Here is a 26,007-nt window from a genome sequence, read left to right on the forward strand (position 1 = left end):
AAAAGGCAAAGATAAAAAATCTGAAAGTTTCAAAATTGGAATGAAAATAAACGCCAAGTACAAAAAAGTACGAAAATTCCAGACAAAAAAATTTTCAAGAGAACTGGAAGAAAATACACATTTTTCCATGAGCCTATCAAAAACAGAAACTCAACGACAATACGACACGTCAAACCCGGCTCACAGTAAAATATAAAATTGCTCGGAAACCCAATACATATGGCAATAAAAAATCAATAAAGGCAAGTCTATCGCACCTTTGTCTTCTTGCAAAACGACATCTGTGGTGGGCGGGGGCTTGTTTTGAAAAACCAACATATGTTGGCGAATGGCTGGAAATTAGACTAGAGTAGTGTGATAAGGAATTATCTTTTCTCCCGGTAATTTTAACTTTTCTCAACTTTCCGTTCCAGTATTAGTCATCTAGTGATTAATATCGACCTTTTATAGAAATTATTTTTTGTATTTGCCCACTTTTGACATAAAATAAACTATGCAAATAAAAGTTTAGCAACAAAAAAAGAGAACGAAAACTGCAAAATGATAGTAAAATCATCATTAAAACTAGTGGAAACAAGAACAAAACAATGTCGAGTGTGTTAGAAACTTTACTACGAACTCCTGCGAAGAAGGGATAGAATGGGGAGAATGGAGAGAGTCCCGCCGCATCACTTGTCTCAATAGAGCGCACTTGCATGCCGTTGTGCCTCGCGGCGGTCATCACACTATAGCAGGGGTGTTTGCCAAGTACTAATGAAATGATGCGAAGAGAAAATTAAGTAACGCATTTCTTCTATTCCTGCCGACTTTTTTTTCATATTGACACTTTTTGTTTTCAATTTTTCAAGTTCTCAATTTCGAAACGAAATTTGAAAAAAAGAAAAAATAATAAATGAGAAGAAAGTGTAAAGTGTGACCGGCGTCGCTTGGAAACAAAGGAAGGTCAATTTCTGAGACCATCGGAAATCAAGAAAAAAGAAGTCTTTATCGATTTTTACTAGTGCGCATTGATTTGAAAACTGGTCGTGCAAAAGAGGAGGAATATAAAGTTTTGAAGTAACTGCAGCGACAGAAAGGATCGTGAACGGAATAAAATGAAAGTATTGCTGAACCGATGGAATTTGCAGTGTATACATTTTGACTAGGAACAATTAGAGCAATTGGTTAACTAAATTTCATAAAATGTTTGCAAAACTTGAACTTAAAACAGTTTTCGAACTCTGTATGAAATTTCTGAAGAAAAAAGAAACAAAAACATTCAAAAAAGTCATTTTGTTTTTTGTATACTAATTTTTGTATTTATGAAAACTCAAAAGTTTTACAAAATATCTTATCCTCTATAATGGGTTTTCTCTGTAATTTACTTTTCAATAGGGATAGAACGTTTCAGAACCGACATTTTTACTGAAATCGAAAATAACTTAATTTAAAATTGAAAAAAAAATCCACAAAAAAAAGGAGAAAGAAATGTGAAAATGACGAAGTGGAAAAAACTATGAGACGGCGTGTTGGACATCCATTCTCCGAAATGTGAAACGCGTGCGCGTCCACCTGGAATCGTAGGTCAAAAGTTAATTTTACAGGTCTCGTCTGAGTCATTAAAAAATGTGAATGGAAATATAATTTATTCACAAAGAACCTCATTCTGGTAAAAAGTGGTATTAAAATTTTAAGGAAATTAAGAAAAACTAGGCGTTTTGGTTGAAAATTAGAAATATGCTCAGCTGAAGTATTAGAAACTTCAAAAATTGTAACATTTCAAATCAAATATTAATCCAATCAAGCTATTGAATACGATCATTAATGAACGAATGAAAGCAATTAATGTTTCGAATTCAAAAAGTTATGTGACCTTTTTTAGGCAGTTTACAAAGTTTATTTTGCTAGAAGCACTAAAAATATTGCCAACAAAAACATGCAAATCAGTTTCAACTTTTCACCTACCTAAATATAAATTCACATTCGAAATTATAAGAAAATTTACAAAAATCACCAATTTTTTCTTGATTAAAAGCGAGCAACATAATTTCCTACTCCACGTTGGTACAATTTTTAATATTAAAAATACTTTCATATTTGTTTTTCAAAACGAACTGAACACATAGGGCTTGTCAAACAACAATATTATCAACTGATAAGCAAACAAGTGAAATGCCAAAAAAGAAATGCAATGGGAAAATGTAAAACATGGAAAAACCAACAAAAAGCGACATTTGACACGCGTGTGTCTATTTTGGAGATGCACAGCAAACGCGAAGAAACTTCCAAAAGTAATTTTTGCATATTTATTATGACTTTCAAAGAGTTGCATAGAAAATTTACTAAGGGATAACACATAATGCTTCAGCGACACTGCATGTCTGGGTTCCTGGGCAATCGGCGTCAGCTGTGCATGGTGAGCCCTTGGTATAGATTAGTTGGTTCATGTAGTTTCCGCTGAAAATATCGAAAAATTATTTTAAGAAAAAAAACTGAGTTTTTAGCCTAAAAACAACCAATTTTTAAGGAGAATTTTTCATGAAACTTTTGAAGTTCAAAAAAACAATTTGCAGCAAGAAATTGGCCCAAGGCTATCAGTTAAAATTTGATGTTGGTTTTTGTGTTTCTTTTTTCGGAAAATAACGCACAGCCCCATTACCCACGTCGAGTAAAGGTACACTGCCTGATAGTTTTCAACACCCTTCTGTTTTTTACTACGCCTTAGTCAACTGTAACCCCGTTCATTTACCACCCTTTACGGCTTTTCAATTTCGAGGCAATAAACTTACGCTGGACCATATTGGCATACGGAATAAGTGAATGTTGGACAATTCTCCACAAAACATCCAATTTCAGTAGTTCCTTCCCATGCCATTTGTGTGTAATGTCCAACGCCACGATCAAAAACTGCTTGGGTCAGAATGTTGTCAGAACCGACTCCGAAGTCTTTCAACTCGGACCACCAAGCCTTTGAGGACTGAAATTAGCATATGCTTGCTTGGATCTTCAAATTTTTTAGTACTTACGTCCTCCGCGGTTTGAATTTTAGGCATGTTGTTAATGCTGATCATATAAAGATTTTCACCGAGTCCTGGTCTCTGTGCGCTTGTTGAATGCTGGTAAAGGCATCCTTTTGCCCATGTTCTGGCGTTTGCTTCAACTGTGCAGCTGTATTTCTGAAAATCAATACAATTTATTAATTAATCCTAATGAGCACACTACCAGTTTTGGCATTTGCTTGGCCATTGGTGCAAATGCTCCAGCGGCAATTCCATCAGCTTCAAGTCCCTTGGCAAGGCTTGTACGCAATTTGTTATGGGTGTCCAAGAAGTTTTGACGCGCCTGATCCGACTGGTCCGTGACCGAAGGGCACATTGTGAAAGTCTCAACGACTGGAGCTTGAGGTGCCTTATAGCAAAGACCGTTTTTGCATTGTGAGTCTGAGTAGGTGGTGCATTCAGCGTCACTGGTACAGGCATCTCCTTTTTCATAAATGATAGCATTGGTCATGTATCCTCTGAATGAAAAAAGTACAGGGTTTTTCTTCTGACTTGATTGAATTAAAAACTAAGTTTGCGAATTTGTTTTTCAAATTGTTGATTGCTTTTTAATAATAATTATATGTGTATGAAGTGAAATGATGTTATAACTTCGTAAAGATAAAGCTTCAAAGACCTAAGAAAAAAACGGCGCAAATTTGACGTTATCTCTCTTGTATTGCCAATCATAAAAAACACACGGAAAGTTAAAGACATTGCAAGTCATAAAACCACACTTCCAAATTTTGTGGCTCTTCAATATTCACAGAGAAATAGTTCTAGAGCGACATTACTACATTTAAGAAACTCTTACATCTTGTTGTAAATGCAATTGATGGATAGTTTTCCTGCGCACAACGCGTATGCACATCCAAAAGCTGAAGCTTTACCATTTGCCATCTGAAATTCAGAACTACTTCTGCTTATTCTAGCACATAAAAAATTACATTAGCAAATCGGAACATTGCACTGTTAGTGTACTTGTTATCAGGATCCGTAAGTCCTACGGTTCTAATTTCCGACCACCACCCATTAACAGCCATGGAAGCGTATGGAAGCGGATCAGCAATCGATCCCATGTACGTCGCGTAGTTCTGCCCCCATGTTGGATCAAATGTCTGGAAAGAGCTGGGACATCCGTCTGCCCATTCCTGAGCTTTTGCTTCCATCTCGCAATCCCAATTCTAAAAACTGACAGTTTCGTTGAAACCTTTATAGAATGAACTTACCAATTCATAAACATTCTTTCCACCAGATAAGAGTCCGCACTTGTTTGGCTCAAGCCCTTTAGCCATGCTTCGTCTTGCATCATTGTGAGCATCATAGAACATCTTACGAGCCTGGTCATTGATCTTGGTGTTAGAGCAGCCGAACGCTGTAATTATACTTTTTTGTAAGAAAGGGTGGTACTATGTAAAAATCTCATAAATTGGAAATCCGGAACTATAAACGCCATTCTACCACAACGTTTTTTTTTCAATATTACTGATCTTAATGACTTTTGAAGACTATAATTTTTTAAGTGACACAACCAGACTTAGATTTATACGTTAAAAAAATCTAACAGAAAATCTGAAATATCTGTGTCTCCCAAATTTTTCACTGCCAAAAGTGTCGACTAGCGAACTGCATGGCAACCGTGATCACAAGAATGAAAGTGGAATATGTATTACATGTCCCATATTCTATTTTTTACTATTGTTAATTAACTCACTCTGTGCAACCGCTCTCTCCAGGCATGCTAGAAGTAGTACCACTGCTAATACCGCCATCTGTGAAAATGAACGCACGCCTGCGACACGATATTTATATAACAAATGTTCTAAACTCTTGATCGCGAACTATATGACCAAACACTATTCAAGATTATGTGTGTAATCTTTATACTCAACTCACAAATTTTTGTGTGCAATTCAATCAGATTATCGTTTTTGGTACGTGCATTCACCTGAATAATCTCGAATAATCTCGGGTTTTGGCCGTTACTTTTTGACACGTGCCGGCGATTTAATCCTGCACAATTGAACCCACAAGTAGGGTTTGTTTTATTCGATTTTTGTACAAATTGATCCGGATTACCAACACGAGTACTGCTCAGAATTTAAACTTGATGCAACTCTGAAATCTGCCATTCTGAATTAGTTTGGAACATGAAAAGCGTTGTGATATTTCTGACTTTCCTTGCCACTACCGCCCTAGCAGGAACATGGACTGATTGGGGAGCGTGGGCAGATACTTGTGTGGTAGGTAATGTAATTTATTGTGTTAAAGAACTACTTGAAATTTAGAATTGTCCGGGAGCCACTTACCGTGGGCGCAGTCGTGTGTGTATCCCAGGAGCGGATATGAGTGGATGCACGTAAGAACTTAAGTTGTTACAGCATTATTTCTGCATCAAGAGAACAATACAATACTAATACTTCACATTTATAATTTCAGAGGAGACCGTCTCGAGAAAGAGATCTGTAACTGCCCACTTGAAGCAGAATGGGGAGAGTGGGAAGAATGGGCTGCATGCGATAATGAGTGTGGTTTCTGCGGAACGCACGCACGTACCAGAACATGCGAACTCCTTCCTGAGTGCCCACTTGCACTTTGCACGTACGTTTTGTAGAATCTATTCTGTTCGAGTCCATCTTAAAGTTTTCTGAAGAGAAAACCAAAAACTATTGCTTCTCTGAAAGAAACACTTTAACATTTAAAGGAGGAGAACGACCAGTAGGAAAATTAATAACCATTTTTTTAAAGCAAGACAACAAGTGACAAATGATTTTAATCAATTCTATGGTGATAATCAATTTCAATGCAAACAAAAAAATTGTCGAAAAGCTATAGTTGACGGTTTTTCTTCCTCCGCAACGAAATACATTTTTTCAAGAAACTAAAGTTTCCATTTTTCTTAATTCACAATTTTATCAACAATTTTTAATATATATTCATAATTTCAGAGGAGATGACAACGAATCAGAGCCATGCAGTGATACAGACAAGGTCTGCCTTGCACCAAGCCCGTCGTGCTGCAATGGATACAAGAAGAAAGTTGATATTCCAACGAAACGCTTTTATTGCGGACTTGATTAATCCCAATTTCGCGAATAAAATCTTTACTCTTGTTTCCTTTTTAGAGATGTTATGAAAAACACGCATGTTTCTTCTGAATAAGTAAAAAAGAGGTAAGAGACTAAATTTTCAACTAAAAATTCAACTTTATTTTCTATATTAAACGTTATTTTGAATGTGAAAAATGATTTTAAAATTCGGAAAATTCGGAAGTTTTAGTAGGAATTCTCAAATTGAATGTTAAAATCACATATTCAGTACTCAAAAGTCTTATTAAACTTTTTATAGAAGAACTTGATCAATGTGTCTCAGTAGTGTCTGCCTTACTAGGGAGTATTTTTGTTTTTCCAAAGGACTTTAAAAATATATGAATCAAAGCAACTGATACGGAGAGTACGAGTTTAAAATGAAATTCTGCCCAAACTGTCTCTAAATCTGAAAATTTGCATCTGAAAATTTAGTTCTGAATTTTGTTGATTTTGCACGCAGCGACACAAGAAGTTAGATGTGACCTGGGTCTATTGCCAAAAAGCTCGTAAGCTTCAAGAATGTATAAATGTATAATAATGCAAATACGTGAAGTTACTATGTGCTTACGGTAAAAAACAGGAAGTTCTTTTTATTGAGAAAAAACGCAAAACGCAATCATAAATCTAAATACTGACACATTGCACGACGTCCTTTTATACAATACAACATTTAGTAATCTGCAAATATCACGAGTCCTTCAAAAACCAAGTAGTAAATCGTAACCAAATATGGATAATCTTTACAAATGTGAGGTTAAGTTGTTTTATTGCACAGATTACGGAATCCTATAAAAGGAAAACTGGGGTGAATACATTTAGGAAATCAATCCGAAACCGATCAGCCTGTTCAATATGAAGTTGTGTTTTGCTTTGGTTACTGTATTTTCACTTGTCGTTGATGTGTGTCTTGGTGATGGTCGTTTAAAGAGAGCAGCTTGTGACTCGAGTTATGGAGATTGGAGTGAATGGAGCATTTGTGACAGCGATTGTGGTTTCTGTGGAACTCAGACTCGGAGCAGACTTTGTGGTCCCATTAGCGGATGTGCAGACGTTACTTGCTCGTGAGTGTTCTTTCTAGTAAATAACACGAGATGAATTTTAAATAGAAGGCAAGCCCTTTTACGTATGTACAATAAAACTTGATTTTTTTGGAAACTTTCTATAAATCATTACATACTGCCAGGATGCAAAAAAACTTTTTTTTCAGTTCAATTACCAAAAAATAATTCGACATTTTGAAAATATTAATGTTCAATAAACATTTAAAAAAAACTTCTTTCCTTAAATGAGTAGTTAACCGGTGACATATTACCTCGGCTTTAATTTTTTCTCTGCAAGACCGACATTAATTTTCAGTGGAGATGGAACCGAATCCCAACCGTGCAGTTCCTCCGACAATATTTGCATGGCTCCAAGCCCCTCATGCTGTCCACATACCTATAAGAAGACTGTAGATATCCCGAATAGACGCTTTTACTGTGCTCTCGTTTGAAATGCAACTTGTCTACCAATGTGTAGTATGTATAGGAGCTATCAGAATTGTTGCATATTGTTCAGAATTTAAAATAAAAACGAATTCATTAAATTCAACTAACAAAAATAACGTGATCACATGTGAAACCTAGTTTGCGAAAGCGCAAATTTTTTTTTCGGTTTTTGTTTGAACCATTCTTCATTCGAATAACCCGAAAAAATGTTTGCCAAGATTTAAAGTTGGGCTGCAAGTAAATGCCGAGTTTTCAAGAATAACAACAACGCGCGAAAGCGTAAAAAACAATTTTTTTTTGGGAGTGGAGTTAAACTCTAGAATAGCCCTTTCGATTTTTGTTTCGTCCATCGACATAAGACATTGGGTTTGATGGAAGACCCAATGAATACTCAACAATCTCCAGGCTGAGCAAACCTGAGGGGACTAGGCCGGACTTGAACTCGTGACCTTCAAAGATCAGAATTAAAAAATGCACCGATGTCGTGTTTTTGAGGAAAACGAAAAAGCGCGAAAACACAAAATTTTTTTTTTTTGGGAGCGGAGTTAAGCTCCAACTCCAGAATAGGCCATGCGATTTTTTTCCGACACCACCATCGACATAAGACATTGGGTTTGATGGCAACCCAATGAATACTCAGGCTGAGCAAACCTCCAGGCTGAGCAAACCTGGGGGGACTAGGCCGGACTTGAACTCGTGACCTGTCGATTGCAAGTCAGTGTTGTAACCGACTGAGCTATCGACGCCCCATTGCAGCATGACTTAAATGGAATTTATGTAACCTCTCGCGGAAAACGATAAGTGCAAGCGGCAAGTTCGCGCTGCTCGGAATGCAGAAAGTGAGGCAGTAGGGGTACTGTAGGAGTACGGTTATACTATTGTTTGAAAAACATTGGGGTTTTTACGTATGAAGTGCCATTTGTTTGGAGTTGGGTTTGACGAAGTGATATGATTGGGGTGATTTAGTAATGCAGTCATGTTTTTGAGCGACTATAGGAGTCCCATAAGAATACGGTAGACTTACTGATGTTTCAGAATCATTGGGTGTTTTTTATTTAAAGTGATATTGAATTGTGGTGACTTTCGGAATGCGACTGTATGGGTACAGTGGGAATACAGCCAAATAGCTTCGTATTTTTAAAATTTGGTTTTCAAAGATCAGTATTAAAAAATGCACCGATGCCGTGTTTTTGAGGAAAACGAAAAAGCGCGAAAGCGCAAAATTTTTTTTTTTGGGAGCGGAGTTAAGCTCCATGAATACTCATCAATCTCCAGGCTCAGTAAACCTGGGGGGACTAGGCCGTACTTGAACTCGTGACCTGTCGATTGCAAGTCAGTTTTGTAACCGACTGAGCTATCGACGCCCCATTGCAGCATGACTTAAATGGAATTTATGTAACCTCTCGCGGAAAACGATAATTGCAAGCGGCAAGCTCGCGCTTCTCGGAATGCAGAATAGTTTCGGGGTACTACAGTGGGGTACTGTAGGAGCACAATAGTACTGTAGTTTTAGAAATATTAAGATTTTTGACGTGCAAATTGTCATTTGTTGGGAGGTTGGGTTTGACGAAGGGACATGATTGTGGTGCTGTAGTGCTGTAGCGATGTTTTTGAGCTATCGTAGGAGTCCCATTGGAGAACGGTATGATTACTGTAGAATATATTATCTATCAGTGCGGCATGCCGCATTGATTTCCGGGCTTTTTGCCACTTGTTACTATTTTGAGTGTACAACAATTACAACAACTAGATAGTCCTATGACCATCCTATCAGCTTTTCCAGATTGTCTAAAGCTAAATTTTTTATGCAAGACATGCCTGCCTGAATGCCAGTCGTCAAAGTGAGTACTTTCTTTTCTGCTCGCAGAAAAAAAAACATTTCTCTCACAACCAAGTTTTTTTTGAAACAAGTTTTTCCATTCACAAAGTTCAAAGGCACTTCCCTCAGCATGCAAATTGTTTATTTTATTGGTTGAATAGTTGACATTTCTTGTTGCTTTTATGGCCACCATAAGAATTCACATCATAAAGTTATCTTTAAAGCAATTGAATAAAATTCCAAACCTCTAAAAGTTATCAGGAGTTTTATGGGTTTTAGAAAAAAAAACAGCTGAAAGATAAACAAATGGGTGTTTGATGGGTTGGAGAGCAATTTTTCTAGAGAAGGTCACATGGAGAACGACTTTTTTTATTCACAAAGTGTTCAAAGCACAATTTGGTATACTTAAAGCAGGAGTTTATGGCAAAGTGCCAGTGTTTTCAGTTTGCTCCCTTTCTATATTTTTTCAAATTATTTTTTTGGTTTCAGATAGTTTGCTCAATTACAATATGTTCAAATTCATTTCCATGACTTGCTTGGTTTTACTATACCATTATTGCTCAACATCTCCTCTACAGTAGGAACTTTAATTTGAAAATAAAACGTACGTAAATGTTTATGAATTAAGGAATCGTGCCAAAAGAGCCGCATGTGACTCAACATATGGAGCATGGTCTGCGTGGGGCGAGTGTTCAATGAATTGTGGATACTGCGGAAAACAGAATCGAACAAGAACCTGTGAACCAGTTGCTGGTTGTGCTGAACCCATCTGCTCGTGAGTTAGAAAACAGTAAGAGAGACAAATGAACTTTAAATAAGTGTGATTGGAAAATTTCAAATGCATTGCAAATCTAATAACTTTCTGTTCAACATGAATTTTAATAATATACCATCTAACTTTTGACTGACTCTTTTTCTCTTTGAACTCTTTTTCAACGTTGTAATTAATATGAGAAATCTTTAATTTGCCAGTGCTCCTGTTCAAAAAAAAAACTTGACCATGCTCGTTGTCCTCTGCTCATTTTTCATAAAATTTATTAGTCAGAAATCGAAATAAAATACTTATTAGTCAGAAATCGAAATAAAATGTCCAAAAAACAAAATTAACAGGAGAGTCTACTGTCCTTAAAATGAGCGAGTTCAACATTTCACTTTTGTCCATATTTTTCAGAGGCGATTCCATTGAAATTCAATCTTGTGGTACCAGTGACAACATTTGCTTCTACCCAACGGTGTCTTGTTGTAATGGGGCATACATAAAAACGATCGACTGGAATGGAAAGCGGTTTTATTGCTCTAATAAAACAAAGGAATCATCTCATGTGGAGGGTTCAACAGATTTCCGTCAAGATGTATAAGTCACTCTGTGTTTTAGCAAAAAATTTACATGTACCTCTAATATCCACATACATTTTATCTCACTCATATTAACGCAATGATTTCTTTTAACTTTCAATCTAATCTTCTAATTGTTTATTGCAAAAATGGCAACAAAAATTTTGATAATAATAATAAACATAACCATTACTTACATACAGAGGAAAAAACAATTTAAGAGCACTATTCAAACCCGTAACATAGTAATGAAGTGTTTTGTGATGAAAATGTGGAAATAAAATTTAAGTAGATGCAACGAGAAAAGACACAGATGAACAGGAGAGGTGAGTGGGGGGGGGGGGCAAAATACACACTTTTTGAGCAAATAATTCAGGTATTCAGGGTTCAGATAAGACGTTCTTGAGGTGGAAGTTTGATCACAGTTGGCATCTGAAAAAAAGTTAAATTTTGATAAGCCAATTAAAAATGTATAATGTTGAATTTTTTTCAGTGAAATAAAAAAATCAATATACACATTTTAAGTGTTTATTATAATTTTTCTGCTGCTTCATCTTTCCAAGTCCATAACTCAAAATATTTGGCATTTGTTTTTCTATGGTTCCGTAGTTGAAATTATACTAATAGTTAAAGTTTCTGTAAATTGAAAAAAGAGGCACTGCTCGGCAAGTGATGTACATACCAAGTAGCGAACGTAAATCGAAAAAGGCGAGAGCAAAGTTTATAATTATTTTTGCAACCAAAAGAAGTCTCGACATTTCGAAAAATTTTTTCTAAATCTCTGATTTTATAACTCAATTTTCTGTGTTAAATATGTACCACGTACAATGTGATGTGATTTACACGTAATTGTTTTCAGAGTCCTTGAAATTCACAGACAGTCATTACAAAAGAACAATCAGAAACTATTGAAAATGCTCAATTTTTCCACTTGCATAAAACTATGTACAGCAATGAAAAAGTTAGCATGCATAACTTGAAAAGAATTGTTCCCACCTAGCATAACAAAACTCAACTGAGTGTTTTTTCTTTTTGTCAACTAACCGCCATTCGATTCTGTGTGAATTCGTGCGAACTTGGGCTATAATGACCATGCATGGCGTTATTGCCCCGTATCACAAAGAACAGCAGCAGACATCCCAATATGGCAAACACGATGACAACCGCAATAATTGGTCCGAACAAATAGCTGATGTTTGACATGGCTGACTCTTTTATCTGGAAATAAATTGTATAGGTAGATTGGGTGGAAGGGGATTCTGTTCCTGAGAAAAGGTGAAAAAAGTACTGTTCGAAACAACGAGCAGTATGAAAAATAAAACAGAGAAAACGGAGAAGAAATAATACATTGGAATCAATTGTGACAACTCCTTCTTCTCCATTTTCTCTTTTTCTTCCTATCCAATGTCTCTCCATCTATATTATAGACAAATAAACAAAGAAAATAACCGCTTCTTTTTCTTTTTTCTTTATTTATTTATTTCCACCTCCGTTTCCCTTTTTATATGATGAGAAAAAAGATGGAAAGGGGGAAAAAAAGAAAAAGCTTACTCTTTGCGAACACGTAGGCCCCGTATAACCTCGATCGCAGGCGCACTCGTATTTCGCCACTTCGCGGTTTTTCTCAATCTGAAAATTATGAATAAAAATAAGAGAGGGAATAATGCGTTTACTGCTTCATTATAAAGCGGATATAAACAACTCACTTGGACAACGGGGTTCACGCATTTTCCATGTACACAAGTGACACTTGAGATGTTGTTTGATGCGATTTGCGCGGTGCAAGGGTTCCGAACCGAGCAGCGAGGACCAATGAAGCCTGGAATTAATTGAGATGGTGGCTATGAATAAATTTGTTTTTGATATGTCTTCCAGAGAAGAGTGGCAAATTAAGAAACATCTCAAATTTAATGTAATGTAATGAGACGACTTTTTGAAAAATGTGAAAAATTGAATTAATCGAAACATAGTATGGATACAATAACAATTTTAAAGTTTTTTTGATAACTCTTGATACTTCAATTTTGATAATTCATATGCCCATTCGTTTTGAGTTCATCTAAAAACAATTGTCAATTGACAAAATAATTGTTCTCAGTTTTATTGCATTTTAAATGTTTTGAATTGAAATCTTCAAGACGTCCATGCTTGTCAAGGGCTACTAAAATAGAGTTGCTAAATGTCAGATTACTGGAGGAAGTACCATTTTTGAAAACAGTTGGATTTTAGGAAATTATTTTCAGAAAAAAAATGTTAAAAATTTCTTCCTCTAGAACACAAAAAAAAGTCTGCCAGCTCAACAGCCATTAAACTTTTTTGAGACTACCCCTCAGTGCGTAAGCTTCCAAATAATTTTCAGGTAAATGATTGAAGGTGTTTGATACTTTTCTCACAAAGGGAAATTCTACGTTATATGCTTTTCAATAAATTTCCAACAAATTAATCCAAACCGCTGACTTACCATTGCGACAAGCACACTTATAGTTTCCAAGAGTATTCGTACATTCTCCGTTGATGCAGTTGTTTGGATTTGCACATTCGTTGATGTCAGTTGTGCAGTTTCTTCCTAAAAATATTTCGAATTAATTTTCACACTTTACTCTTTGCTACAAATTAAACGAATTTCCGACAGTTCAAAATCTTACCTTCAAATCCAGTTCCATCACAAACACACTCATAATCGTTGATCTTATCTCGACATTTTGCACCATTCTTACAGAACTCGAGCGCACATTCATCAATGTTAATCTCACAATCAGCGCCTTCAAATCCCACAGCACATGTGCATTTGTAGCCCGTCAGCTTGTTCTCACAATTGGCTCCGTTCAAGCATGGCCCTGCTTTGCAATAGTCAATTTTTTTCTGAAAACATTTTCCGATAAATACACTTGTAAAAATCCAGTAGGTCACTCACATCACAAGCGTCACCTTCATATCCAATATTACAGCTGCATGTGTGCGTCTCTGGCGATAACTGAATGCATTCTCCGTGCACACATTGAGCTTTCAAACAGCTTCCCTCGATTTCGCATCTCGTTCCCATGAAAAACTTCTGGCATTCACAACTAAACGTGTTCTCGTCATTCGTTCTGCATACTCCGTCATTATTACAGGGAAAGTCTAGACAAGTGTCCATTTGATGTTGACAATGAGCGCCTCTCCAATTATTGTCACAGTTGCAGACAGTGTTGTTCCAGACTGGAGAGCAAGCGCCTCTTGAGCTACAAGTGTTGCTGGAACATTGGTTCAAAAGCTTCTCGCAGAATCTTCCAGTGTATCCCATCTCGCATTGACAGGCCGGCCCACTGACTGTCATGACACAATGACCACGGTTGCAGTCGTAGTGATTGCATTCGTTGACGTCACGCTGCTCGCATAGCTCACCGGAGTATCCATCCATACAGTTGCATTCGAAAAAGGTCTGAAAAATGAACATGAAGAGCTTTTGATCTAAATTTGTAAGCCCGAAAATGTTAGGTTTGTTACAAAGGGATTTTATCAAGGAGCAAATAAGAAATTAATTTCAAAATGCTAAACCCCAGGGCTTCAAATAAAACTCTCTAAATTCGGGATATCCCAACAATTTGAAAAACTGTTGTCAAGGTGTACTTTAAAATCATGCATGTTGGTAGCCTCTATTTCAAGCGTGTAGCAACATTTTTGACAAAGCTATGAATTTGCGCTTCATGTTAGAACTTACACAAAAACTGTCATTAAAAAACTTTTGAAAACATGAAAATGTTTGCAATCCAACATTGGCTTTATTTTTTTATCACTTGAAAATGCTTATATCCAGCATGTAGAGCAAAAAATTGGGCGTTTTGCGATATTTGAACAATCTTTCAGAGCCATTATTCAAATCAAAATGCGCGAGCTACAGTATCGACCTCGCCCCTATGGATATGGCCTATTCTGGAGTTGGAGATTAACTCCACTCCCAAAAAAAAAAAAATTTTTGAGCTTTCGCGCAAACTCGTCGAATTATGTTGAATTGCTCAAAAACTAAAAAACTACTCTAAAAGCTACTCTAAATCTTTAGAAAATTTCTATAAAACACAAAGAATCTGCAATTGAAAGTTCGAAAAATCAAAAAATTTCGTTTCTCAACTTTTCGATTTTCCGATATTTCGATTTTTTTCGATTTTTCTTAAACTTTTCTTAAACTTTTGATCAGTGTTCTTTTTTTTTGAAGTTATTTATATGTTTCCTTATCTTTTTTTCATAGATAGAAACAAAATTAGATTTTCAAAAACTCAAATTTTTTATTAATTGTCAGAACATTTTTGGACCTTTTTGAACTTAAAGTTTGTTTTTCTAACTAAACCTTACATCGGTTTTTTGCATGCACTGTCCGAAATTCTGGCACGGTGAATCTTTGCAATTCGTGGTTTTGGTAACGTTGCACGAATCTCCCATCCACGAGTTTCCACATTGGCAAACGATTTTCTCGCTTCTATTCTTCACACATTTCCCACCATTATGACACTCGACACCTTCACATTCGTCTTTCGCAAGCTCACAGTGCTCTCCGTGGAATCCATTGTTACATATACATTTGGCTTCATCGATTCCATCCAGACAGTACCCATGTTTACCGCAATCGACAAATTTGCAATCGTTCACGTTGTCTTCACAGTTTTCACCGGCAAATCCTGCTGGGCAGACGCATTTTCGCTGGAAACATGAAACAATTTAAAGTATATAAAGAGAATAAATAAAACCTTGTTCCAAATATCTACACACGTTGCTCCATTGAGACAGGTGGAGTATAGACCACATTGATCCGTAGACATGCAACCAGTGCCAACCTGAATTTTGTATAGTCAAAGCACTGGAAACAAAAAAGCAGTGCAAAATTGTTAAAAAAAACCGCCTGACCGATGCTTTGTCTGTCAGATTCCATGTCTCCGAATTTGTTGGAATTTTGACTTTTGTGAATGATAATGTTGGATACTCTCCCATTTTGAAAAGATCCAAACATGCAAATGTCACTTCTTGAGGCTCTTGCTCGCCAACAAAAAGTGAAGCTCCAGATTTGCTCTCCGCTGGATAGAGTTGATTATCAGAGACTGAAAATTATATATTTATTTCTTTCACGTTAAAAAACACTTACTGAATTTCACGCTATCTATCAAAACTTTGTGAGGATTCAAAATGATTTGATGCCAGTTTCCATCAGCAATCACTGAATCAAACTTTTGGATTGTACCGGAACCGGAATTGGTTGCCAATGCCAAACGCTTTTTGAAAAGATATGCTGACAACGTTGATTTATCAATTGTCTGTAATACAATTTTAATTTAACATCAAAACTTAACTGGGAACTAACCAGTGTAAAAATGTGTCCGTTTTGGGAATGTGCTTTGATCGAGAATTCTATGCTTGGGAGAGTCATAAATTTTGTGGGCGCCAGACTGTAGGTAAGCATGCTTCCATTTGATATAGTTATTGGGAAAATACCTAAAAAATCAGAATTGCAAGTAAAATCTTTAAAGATTTGAAGGTAATCAAAATCTTACAATAATGCCCGTTATCCGCATTTTCACATCTAGAACCTTTCATACAGCTTGCATCTTTGCAGTAGTCAACTTTATCGCAAAGTTTTCCTGTCGAGCCATCCGAGCATCGGCAAGTGAAATCATTGAACGTTTCGGAGCATTCACCATGTTTGCAGGTGCTAGAAGAGCACATTGGGTCAGACACAGCGCCCTGGAACATTGGAAATTGGACTGAAGTTAAAATATTTTTAAAAACGTATATCGGTCTAGATTGATCTCGCAATAAAATAGTTGACGAACTTTAGATTGGATCAAAAACTTTCATAGTAAGGAGGCTACTGTTTTTTCTATTAGTTTTTTTTTTCATTTTTTGAGAAAGAATTATGTTCAAAACGTCAATCAATTGAAGAAAAAGTGAATTTTGCAAAAGGAAATAAATTTTTGTCTAAGGGAGTAATTTGTAAACTAAAACGTTTTCATTTCAACCATACCTCAATAACATTCTGTGTCCTTTCCAATTTTCCGATTTTATCAATTGTCAGTGAAGTTGGATGAATGACCACAGATTTCTGATTGATTTGAATATCCTGCAGGTATCCTTTATAAAACTCCGAGTCGGTTGCTACAACATTCGACGCTCCAATCACAATGTCATCCACATAAAACTCTTGTGACATGCGCGAGATAATTGGTTCCGAACATTCGATGAGATCGTCGATAATGATCTAAAAATTATGTTTTAGAGACATATGTCAATCGAATTTTCATACCTGTCTAGTGGTTTTGTCCAAGAAAATTTGAACATGATGCTCCTGATTGTCGTCAACGCGGTTTTTGCTGGAGAACTCGATTTCACGACGGCCACCGGTTCTATATCTCACTGAAACATAATTGGATTTTTTGAAAGCGTCATTTCTTCACAAAATACAGGTTTTGTTGCCGTAACCCAAAATTAAAAAAAAAAAAACAAAAATGCCCATGATATTTTTTTTCAAGTTTCTCAAAGCTTAAAATGATGTTATTTCAAAAGAAAAGAATCATTTTTCGAGACTAGTGCCACAAAAATTACTCCGCGTGTCCTCATTTCTTTTGCACACCTGTGTCTTGTGCATTATTGCGTGACAGTGTTCACATTGTGTGGATTTACGAAGAACACATATTTCTCACGCTTCAATCATTTTTTGCACAATTTCTCCCGCTTGTTCAACTATCTTAGTGAAAATTTCATTGAAATTGTTGAATCACAGAATATTACTGGACTGTGAAGGAGGAAGTGGGGTTCTTTATGAGTTTTTATCGCTGTTCATGAAAATTCCGTATGCGCTTTCATTTGAATACATAAAAAATTATTAGTTATAGCTTTTTCATTTTTCCAGAATTCACAAGACCTTTTCCAACACCAACATGTTTCCACTTCTTTTCGCAAATTAATCCCCAACTCGTCAGGTGTTCAATTGATTCGACTCACCTGTAATAAGACCGCCAGCAATCTTGACGACGAGATAATTAGTCAGAACATCTGCGGCGTGCTTCTCGCCAATATAGAACAGAACGGCATCCGGTTTGCCGGAATGCATTAAGAAGCTCAACTCGATGTGATTACGGAGCAGGTGGTTTTCCGATTCGCTTGTGCTAAATAGTCCAATTATTGTGTTTATTTAGTATTAGTGCTTTGGATTCCAAATTTCTAGGTTTTGCTCAATTAGCACAAATTGCAAAAAAAAAATTCCACATTATTGACAAATTACCTCAAATGCACAATTGAGGGCTGGTCCAAATGTCCAAAGGTCGTTTTGGGGAGGAAATATACACAATTTGGTTTCAGGTATGGAGGTTTACATTTGCAACTTGAGCTCTCCCAATGGTCAATGCAAATTCCTGAAGCTTTATTTTTGTAACTTCATCATTCAGAAAAAATTAACCTTCATTCTGACAGTATGCTCTGGTGCACTGTTCACTTCTAGTGCACCCTTTTCTAATATCAATTGCTCGTTTGTTATCTGCAAAAATTATGAGATCCCCGTCCACTCGAACATCAGCCATGCATCCTATAAAGTGATGAGTTCCAGAGATCTGTAAATCAGTTTATTGAGTAAAGAGTGTATTTCATACGCTAATACCTTTCCAAATCTGGTGAGGAACACTTCAAGCTGTCCGTTGACTGACTTTTGAACTAGACTGAACCCATTTTCAGTGGAGACTTCGATTTGGATTTTCTGTAATAAATTAAAAATATATACTCAAGTTAAAAAAAATTTAAACTTACATTATCCTCTCCCTTTACAAACACTGTATACCATTGAGCATCGCTAACTCTCATTGGCAGCAGGTGCTCCAACGAATTTCCGGTCATGTTGAACACCAAGTATCCCGACAAAAGTTGAATAGACAAAATCTTCTCTCCGAGAATGTTCTCGCTGCTCGCCAAATGGGTATTTTCCACAGTTGTGCGGAACGAAAACTCTAGTTCATAGGCAATATTTTCGAATGAAGAAGTTCTGAAATGCTTTTTTCATAAAATATATAGTTAGAGAAAAAGAAAGTACCCAAGGGAGAATTTGGAGCTCTGATGAATATACAAACTTTTCGCCGAAAATGTTGCTGACGTCACCATTTCACACTGTTGTCCAAAGTGGCCTATTTCACATCCACATTGTGCAGTGATATTCACGTTATCATTCACTTGGCTACAAGTTTGACCAGATGGACAGGATACTTTAGAGCATTTCTGAAAATAAGAATGGAATGATTTGTCTACATTTTTTACTTTTTAAAATTTTCTTAAAGTACATATATAATACCAACAATTCTGGAAAACTGTTTGAACTTACTGTCTCAAATTTAATGTAGAACAAAATCAGGGACTAATTTCTTTATGTTACAAAACATAGAAAAGACTAAAAATATAATTTTAGTTTTAGTTTTTTGAATTCAAAAGACACAATTAAATTTCGTAAAACTTCAGCATTCTTCTACACTGTTTTTCATTTAAAAAAAACCTACATCATGTTTCTGATCACATTTTTGTCCAAAATATCCATCATCACAAATGCAAACTGGCCCAGATTCGACGTCAAGACAATTGGATGAGTTGACGCAGTCTTCGCAAGATATTTTCTGAAAAATTTTAATATTGCAAGTATTTATTATGAACGAATTTTGAATAAAAAACTAAAACACTCACACTCTGAGAGAATCCGTCGATTCCAGAAGTTGTAAAAGATGGAAACGTTCCTAATGTGGGAATAGGGGTTGAAGGCTCATCCACCGTTTCGCAGTGGACGCCACCAAAGCCTGATGTGCAATGACAGAAGTATTGTCCATCTGAAAAATTGTAAAACTTTAAAGAGTATCAGTATCAGCACAAAAATTAATTTACAGCTCCCTAAAAAACTCTATTCTTTTTCTTATTACCTGCATCTTGGCAAGTTCCTCCATTTTGACAGGGATTAATTGTGCATCCAGATTTTGGCTCACAGAACGGTCCATCAAACCCTTCTTCACATACACAAAACGGTTCCCCTTCTGCGTCGAGTTTACAGCTTCCACCATTCAAACATCGAATGTCACTGCATGTTGGATGTGACCGATATGAATTACTTATTTCACAATTGGACCCATTGAATCCTTCCGGACACTGGCAGGTAGTTGCGGCTAACGCGAACACACACTTTCCCCCATTCTTACAATCCGATCCATTAACCAGACAATCAACAGGCTCTCCACAATAGATGCCGGTAAAAGAGGGAAGGCAAAAGCAGGTGAAGAGATTCTGCCCGTCGTCGACGCAGTGACCCCCATTAAGACACGGCTCACGATCGCATGGACGAGCTTGCAACTCTTTACAGTCGGCACCCTGCAATTAAACGATAGATTGCGCGAGGGACCCATATCCGAACATGCCCAGATTATTCGTCAAACGTACCATAAACCCCGAAGGACACTCGCATTGCGTTGTCCTTGACGTCCCGTTTACGAGTGAACAAACATGAGCCGGGTTTTCACATATACACTCGTTAACCTGAGAAAAAACACAAGCAATTAACAGTGAGAAAATTGGTGTTACCTCTGCTTTGAGCTCGCAGAATGCACCATCAAACCCGGGAGAGCACTTGCAGGAGAGATCGGAGCCAGTCGAAATGCATTGACCATTGTTGTGACAATAATCAGAAGTGCATTGTTTCTTGTCTTGGATTTCACAGTATTTACCTAGAAGAAATTGTGAAAACATGTTTCTTCTTAGTTTTCTTTTGTTTTTATAAAATAATTTATTCGAATGTAAACTCTCAACAAATCAGCAACGTTAACAAAATTGAGAAAATAATAAGAAAGTTGAAAACTATAAGTATTGCAAAAAAACTGGGTATTTGTCCAAATATCATAATAAAACTTTTTGAACAACCTGAAGAAATGATTTTATTTCGAGCCAAAAGGGATCAACATGACAATGCTTCAGATTTGTCGAAACGTGGCAAAAACATGTATGCGATTTTTGACTCGAGATAAAAAATCCCCGAATTGTTTAGAAAATTTTTTATGACATTTGGTCATTTAGCACCTTATAAATGATTTTTGATCAAATTCACACTAGTCTTATTGAAAAAATCTAACTAAACGTTTTTCAAACTTCAGGTTTTTTTTTCACAATTATGTCTACTGGAAAACTATATTTCATCCTTCCCATCCAAATTTTCAAACCAAAACTCACCAGAAAATCCTTTTAAACATTTGCATTCATAACTTCCTTTCAAATTTTCACAATCTGCTCCATTCTGACAAAAATTTTCTTTGCACTCGTCCTCGTCAGTTTCACAGTGATCTCCAACAAATCCAGGTGGGCAGGCACATTTTACATTTCCCTGAACATTCTATTGGTTTTTATCACTCTGGACTCAAGTCACTCACGTTCTCGGCAACACAAGTGCCGTTATTCTGACAAGTGTGTGTTGCGCAAGACGGCTCGTTGCTCTGGCAAATGTATGATCCGTCGGCTCCTTTTGTGCATCTATAAAAAACATACATGTTTTTGGTTTGCACAAGGTCATGTATACCTTTCGTCATCGCCACATTGCGGTGAGCACTTTTGAGCAGTGTCATCATCAGTAACTAGATTATCACAAAGTGAGCCCATCCATCCTTCGGAGCACTGGCAAGTTTCTTCGCCAAACGTTCCTTTCACGCAGTTACCGTGGAGACAGTGCAAAGAGCAGTTGTCCTGACATAGCAACCCACTGAAACCCTTCGGACATTCACACTGAAACATTCGCGTCTCATCGTTCACTGTGCAAGTTCCGCCGTTAAGACATGTGTTCCGACTGCACGCTCTGTTACATAGTGCTGAAAAGAGTTTTAGTGACAGCTTGTGGTATTCATCTGTCTTAATGATAATGATGGATTACTTTTTGCAAAAAGTCAGTTGGTAGTTTTGTCCAAGTTTTAGATTGGAACTGATCTTTGGAAAACAAAATTTAGAAATTTATTTTGTTTTTTGGTATGAAATATACGAGCTTCATTTAATTTTCAGAGAAAGAAGTCATGTGTTTTATTGAAAAGGTCTGGGCTTCTGAAATAATTGTTAACCGACAAATATGTTAATAGTTATTTGTTTACAATTTTAGTTGAAAATATATAAACGATTACAAAATCAAAGAAGAGATGGGCTGCAAAAATTGAGAGTTTTCAGATACAACAATGCTCAACACTTAAAAGCCCAAAATCAACTTTCTCAAACATATTTTGAATTTAAATTAGATTTTCAGTTTTTGAGATGTTCACTTAAACTTCGTGTTATACATTTCTATCTCTCATCTAGTCTAAACCAAAACTTTTCACACTCAGATCAATCAGTCTGTGAAACCGAATGACATCATATCTTAGTAGTAGACTTACCATTTGTAACCAGGGTACAAAATATGAGAAAATGTTGATATTTCATGAGTGGTAGATCATTGAATGCAGATCCCAAATAGGAGTAATGACGGCAGCTAGTCGAATTGTTTTGTGTTTGGAGGTAAAAAAGGTAGTTTGCCGCTTGACGATTGTTCTTCTGTACCGCACACGCTAGCTGCCGGAGTGACGCGAGAGAGAAAGAGAAGGTCCTAGAGAGCCAGGTGTATTGTCGGATAATAAGCAGGTAATTAGAACGGAAGAGGAAACACGGGCAAGAGAGATGAAGGGGGGGGGGGGGGGAATCTCGTGGTTGCCAGGGGTCAGCTAGCTGCCCTGTGGCATTTCGACGGTAATTTGGAAATAGTAGGGAAAGTTTCAGTTGACCGAGTGATTGAAGATATACAAAATTTTCAAACGTTTATAAAAAGTGAAAACATAGAAATTCAGCGTTTAGTTAAAAAAAAAGGTTTTCGAGAGTATTTGTACAATTTCGACATTTTTTTTGTGCTCGTTTCAGTTTGGCAGCTCATGCTTTTGATTTTACTTTTAATTGTCGTCTGATAAAATATTTCCTACTTTTTTTTATTATCATCTAGTTCCTAATGTACTTGTATGTGTTAATAAAATTAGCTGAAATATGGGGTTTTATCCCATAACAAGCGACAATATTGTTTTATTGTGATTTCAGGAGTTTTTTTATTTAAAAGAAATAAGAATGAACAAGCTTAATTATGCGTAAGTACAAATTCAAAATACTCAAAAAGTGCTGGGTCCACTTGAATTACAGCAAAAAACCCTCAGCAGCTAATTAGTTCCAAACAATTTCCGGCTGTCAACATCTCCAACATCTATATATTTTATGTGTAGTAGGTCGGATATTATACAGACAATTTTCAAATGATGAGACTAGTTTCACCCGGCACGCACACGGAAAAAAGAAGGGGATAGCAAAAAAGTGAAGCGAAAAGGACAGTGTGTTTGTCCTGTTATGCGGAAAAATGAGATTTGCTGGGGTTACCGATATCGAAATACGTTTTTAGAAAATATTTGGATGAAAATTCAAATAAAAATTTCCGAAATAAAAACGGCAAAAGCAAAAAAGTTTAGTAGTTCCGTTTAGACGGGACAAACTTTGCTGAGAAAATTGAGTAGAAATGAAGGCCAAGGCGGAGCACAGTTGACAAATGACCGCGCATTTGGAAATGGCAAACTGTCGGAATTTCATGGAAAAATACCAACAAGTGAATCAATTACATAATTTTAAAAAGTGAAATTCTCAAATGTTTCAAAGATAGTTGGGGAATTTCAAACTACCTCCCAATAATACTCAAGAGACGCAAAGTTTTTGAACTTACTTGTTATGCTATCAGTTATGTTTTTTGGAAATGTTGGAGGTCACAAACCTTAAAATTGATTCTGATATATATTTTTGATTAATCAAAAAATTACAGTTCATTGTGAACATTTTACGCTCAAAAATATGTTGCCAACATTTTCAAAATAGGGAATCTTCTCAAATAACTGAAAAGTTCAAATTTTCAATTCACGGTAACATGATGAAATAAATTTTTAAAAAACAACTTTTAAAAACAACTTTTTTTTCAATTTAATAAAAATTCAGTTGATAAACATTGAATAATTAAACTTAGTTTTTGTGTTGATATTTGTTGAAATGCTAAATTTTTAAAACCAAGAGATTATTTGGATTCAAATTTCAAATTACAAATTGATCTGACGATTTTTTGTCGTTCCTAAAAAAAATGCTAAAATTGTACTTACGGAAAACAACAATTTTGAAAAGCAAAAAAAAATTAGCAACGAAAAAAAATCACCCCTGTGGCTAGCTTCTCGGATCGCGTTCTACTTATGGTATTATCTGGGGACTTTGCATCAGAAAAAAAATACGGCGCAAAAATACGCTAGAGAAGATAAAAATGTATGTGTGCATGATACATCTCGTCGCCTAATTGTCTATCTCTAAACACCTTTTTTTTGAATATGCCGCAAATATGTAGTGGTCAGTCAGTCAATAAAAAACACGCATATAGACAAAACAAAACGATTGCGCGCGCGCGGGGTCGTAAGGTCATGGAAAAGAGCATGGTATTGATAACAGTGCACACATAACCCCAGGTCTTACAAAAAGAGTTTTTGGAAAGAATAGAATTGTGCAGCAAATGACAGAAAAGGACGGAGGGACACTTGATGGACTGCTGAGGAAAAAAAGGTGCGTGGACGACCGGAATATAGGGTGTATTAAGAGTGAAGGGACACATGTATTTGTTTCGAGGCATTTCCGGTTATGGCGAGAAGAAGGGATATGAACAAGATAATTGAAGACAAATAGTCCGTGATGATTTGTTGACTAACAGTGAGACAATTATTTTCGAATCAAGGTTTTGAATACTAATTATGTAGATCGAGCTAGAAAATTTATTAAAAAATTCTGACTATTTTTCCTGTACTAATAAAACTTCACTAAGTACCTTACGTTTTCAAACACAAAACCTTATAAAAATAACTTATTAATTTAGAACAGTTGTACGTAATAATGCAAAAACCATTACAATTATTTTACAGAGCCTTTTGCAATTTTAGGAATCTAGTAGTATACATAGTAGTTGTATCAAAAACTTAGAATTACACAATCCAGAAATAGAACTAAGCAGCAGGCCCAATCACTGCAAATGACACTTAATTACAATGTAAAAAGTATCAACAAGCAGGGGCAAAGAGTTGAGAGCAAACTAAGATTGAATACCTAAAAGAGACTCATCAACTATCGAACGATCTCCAAAAGCACAGAAACAACACTTGAGTTGGTTGGAAGGAGGGGGGATATGACTTTGTTTGGGCAAGCGCTAGGCTCTCCCCCTCACCATCTTGGGCTCCCAGAGCACACCCCATCGGAAACCGTCTGAGCCACTTAAAGAGCCACCGCAGTGTCCAGCAACTTCTTGACTTCGCGCACCAAAACGTTTTGTACTGTAGCGCGGCGGATGGGGAAGCGAGTATACAAAAGCCGGGTTTGCAAGTGGATGCTTTTCGAAAAATGGTCACTTGTTTTGAAATTGTTAGCACGTTCTCGTTTTACGCGTACCCCGCCGCCGCCAGACATGTCCTCAACAACTATTCGCAGTGTTAATTAACTACGTTTACCTTGTTGCTTGCTCTAATTTCCACAATCACGCACCCCATCTTCTTCCCTGGCCCCCTTCAAAACTTATTCAATTAGCCACCTTTTTATTTGCCCAAGTATGTGTTTTGTTAATGAATCAAAAATGAATGGAAGGTACGACCACCATGCTAAACCCAAGACCACCCACCGAGAAAATACAACTTTTGCGGAAATTCGACACCACTGTGTTGGCTCATGATTTCTCTGATTTTTCGAGTGGAGGCAGATTTTTGAGGAAAGTTCAAACGAACGTTTTACGAAAGCTCACAGGATTCATGGATAATGTTTTGAAGTTCAACGAATACTTGTTTGACTTCACATTTTAGCTATATTGTTTCACCTTTAATATTGATACAAAAATGCAGCAATAGAGCTGAAGTTTTGTAATTTAAAGCATTGAAATTGTCTCAGAATTTAAAAGAAAACAAACGTTTCAAATTAGCATGAAAAATTCATCAGGCAATGTATAAATAATCTCAGCACATTAAAACAAAAGGAATTTGACGAAATGTGTGAGGAACTTGGAATAATACTTTAAAAACAATGAAAAAATCATTGATTTTTTTTGTTGAGTACTTTACTCCAATTTTAGCTTTTACTATCAAAAATTTCATTATCAAACGGTTGTTTTTATTTATTTGGAAATTCAAACATAACTGTCCATAGTTTAGAAATCAAGATGAAACCAGAAGATC

The 26,007-nt window shown here is 36.3% G+C and overlaps 5 protein-coding genes and 1 non-coding gene across 7 annotated transcripts; 4 read left to right on the forward strand and 2 right to left on the reverse strand.

The window, feature by feature from the left end:
* Positions 1-2,269: 2,269 nt before the first annotated feature.
* On the reverse strand, positions 2,270-4,887 carry vap-1 (SCP domain-containing protein). Its single transcript, NM_001029382.3, has 8 exons — positions 4,732-4,887; positions 4,247-4,392; positions 3,965-4,201; positions 3,832-3,917; positions 3,202-3,496; positions 3,006-3,155; positions 2,769-2,956; positions 2,270-2,436 (listed from the first exon to the last, which is right to left on the reverse strand). The coding sequence occupies exons 1-8, from the start codon at positions 4,787-4,789 to the stop codon at positions 2,322-2,324; spliced, it is 1,275 nt and encodes a 424-aa protein (NP_001024553.1). The 5' UTR covers positions 4,790-4,887; the 3' UTR covers positions 2,270-2,321.
* Positions 4,888-5,144: 257 nt separating this feature from the next.
* Positions 5,145-6,129, forward strand: F11C7.2 (ShKT domain-containing protein). The gene is made up of 4 exons (NM_078420.7): positions 5,145-5,260; positions 5,306-5,376; positions 5,457-5,618; positions 5,966-6,129. The coding sequence occupies exons 1-4, from the start codon at positions 5,168-5,170 to the stop codon at positions 6,096-6,098; spliced, it is 459 nt and encodes a 152-aa protein (NP_510821.1). The 5' UTR covers positions 5,145-5,167; the 3' UTR covers positions 6,099-6,129.
* Positions 6,130-6,935: 806 nt separating this feature from the next.
* On the forward strand, positions 6,936-7,688 carry F11C7.7 (Venom protein). Its single transcript, NM_171819.5, has 2 exons — positions 6,936-7,167; positions 7,463-7,688. The coding sequence occupies exons 1-2, from the start codon at positions 6,959-6,961 to the stop codon at positions 7,596-7,598; spliced, it is 345 nt and encodes a 114-aa protein (NP_741952.1). The 5' UTR covers positions 6,936-6,958; the 3' UTR covers positions 7,599-7,688.
* Positions 7,689-9,894: 2,206 nt separating this feature from the next.
* F11C7.6 lies at positions 9,895-10,941 on the forward strand (the record flags this gene model as incomplete). 2 transcript variants are annotated; one of them, NM_001047775.6, is made up of 3 exons in its annotated part: positions 9,895-9,989; positions 10,041-10,187; positions 10,584-10,941. In NM_001047775.6, the coding sequence occupies 3 exons, from the start codon at positions 9,922-9,924 to the stop codon at positions 10,768-10,770; spliced, it is 402 nt and encodes a 133-aa protein (NP_001041240.1). The 2 variants fall into 2 exon arrangements, with proteins under 2 accessions (NP_001041240.1, NP_001041241.1); NM_001047776.4 differs by lacking the exon at positions 9,895-9,989 and having other exon boundaries at positions 10,108-10,187; positions 10,584-10,770.
* crb-1 (uncharacterized protein) lies at positions 10,863-22,345 on the reverse strand. Its single transcript, NM_078421.6, has 30 exons — positions 22,135-22,345; positions 21,297-21,582; positions 21,151-21,250; positions 20,954-21,104; positions 20,312-20,454; positions 20,171-20,266; positions 19,660-20,101; positions 19,430-19,569; positions 19,249-19,362; positions 18,792-18,973; positions 18,512-18,743; positions 18,366-18,461; positions 18,168-18,318; positions 17,994-18,123; positions 17,714-17,877; positions 17,016-17,125; positions 16,737-16,970; positions 16,267-16,456; positions 16,077-16,207; positions 15,861-16,029; positions 15,626-15,816; positions 15,469-15,555; positions 15,077-15,421; positions 13,662-14,168; positions 13,393-13,609; positions 13,209-13,313; positions 12,454-12,566; positions 12,299-12,376; positions 11,792-11,965; positions 10,863-11,179 (listed from the first exon to the last, which is right to left on the reverse strand). The coding sequence occupies exons 1-30, from the start codon at positions 22,178-22,180 to the stop codon at positions 11,135-11,137; spliced, it is 5,169 nt and encodes a 1,722-aa protein (NP_510822.1). The 5' UTR covers positions 22,181-22,345; the 3' UTR covers positions 10,863-11,134.
* F11C7.8 lies at positions 22,023-22,146 on the forward strand. Its single transcript, NR_072955.1, has one exon. It is a non-coding gene; the product is annotated as an Unclassified non-coding RNA F11C7.8 (non-coding RNA).
* Positions 22,346-26,007: the final 3,662 nt, after the last annotated feature.

The sequence above is a fragment of the Caenorhabditis elegans genome, chromosome X (genome assembly GCF_000002985.6).
Source record: "Caenorhabditis elegans chromosome X".
NCBI lineage: Eukaryota > Metazoa > Nematoda > Chromadorea > Rhabditida > Rhabditidae > Caenorhabditis > Caenorhabditis elegans.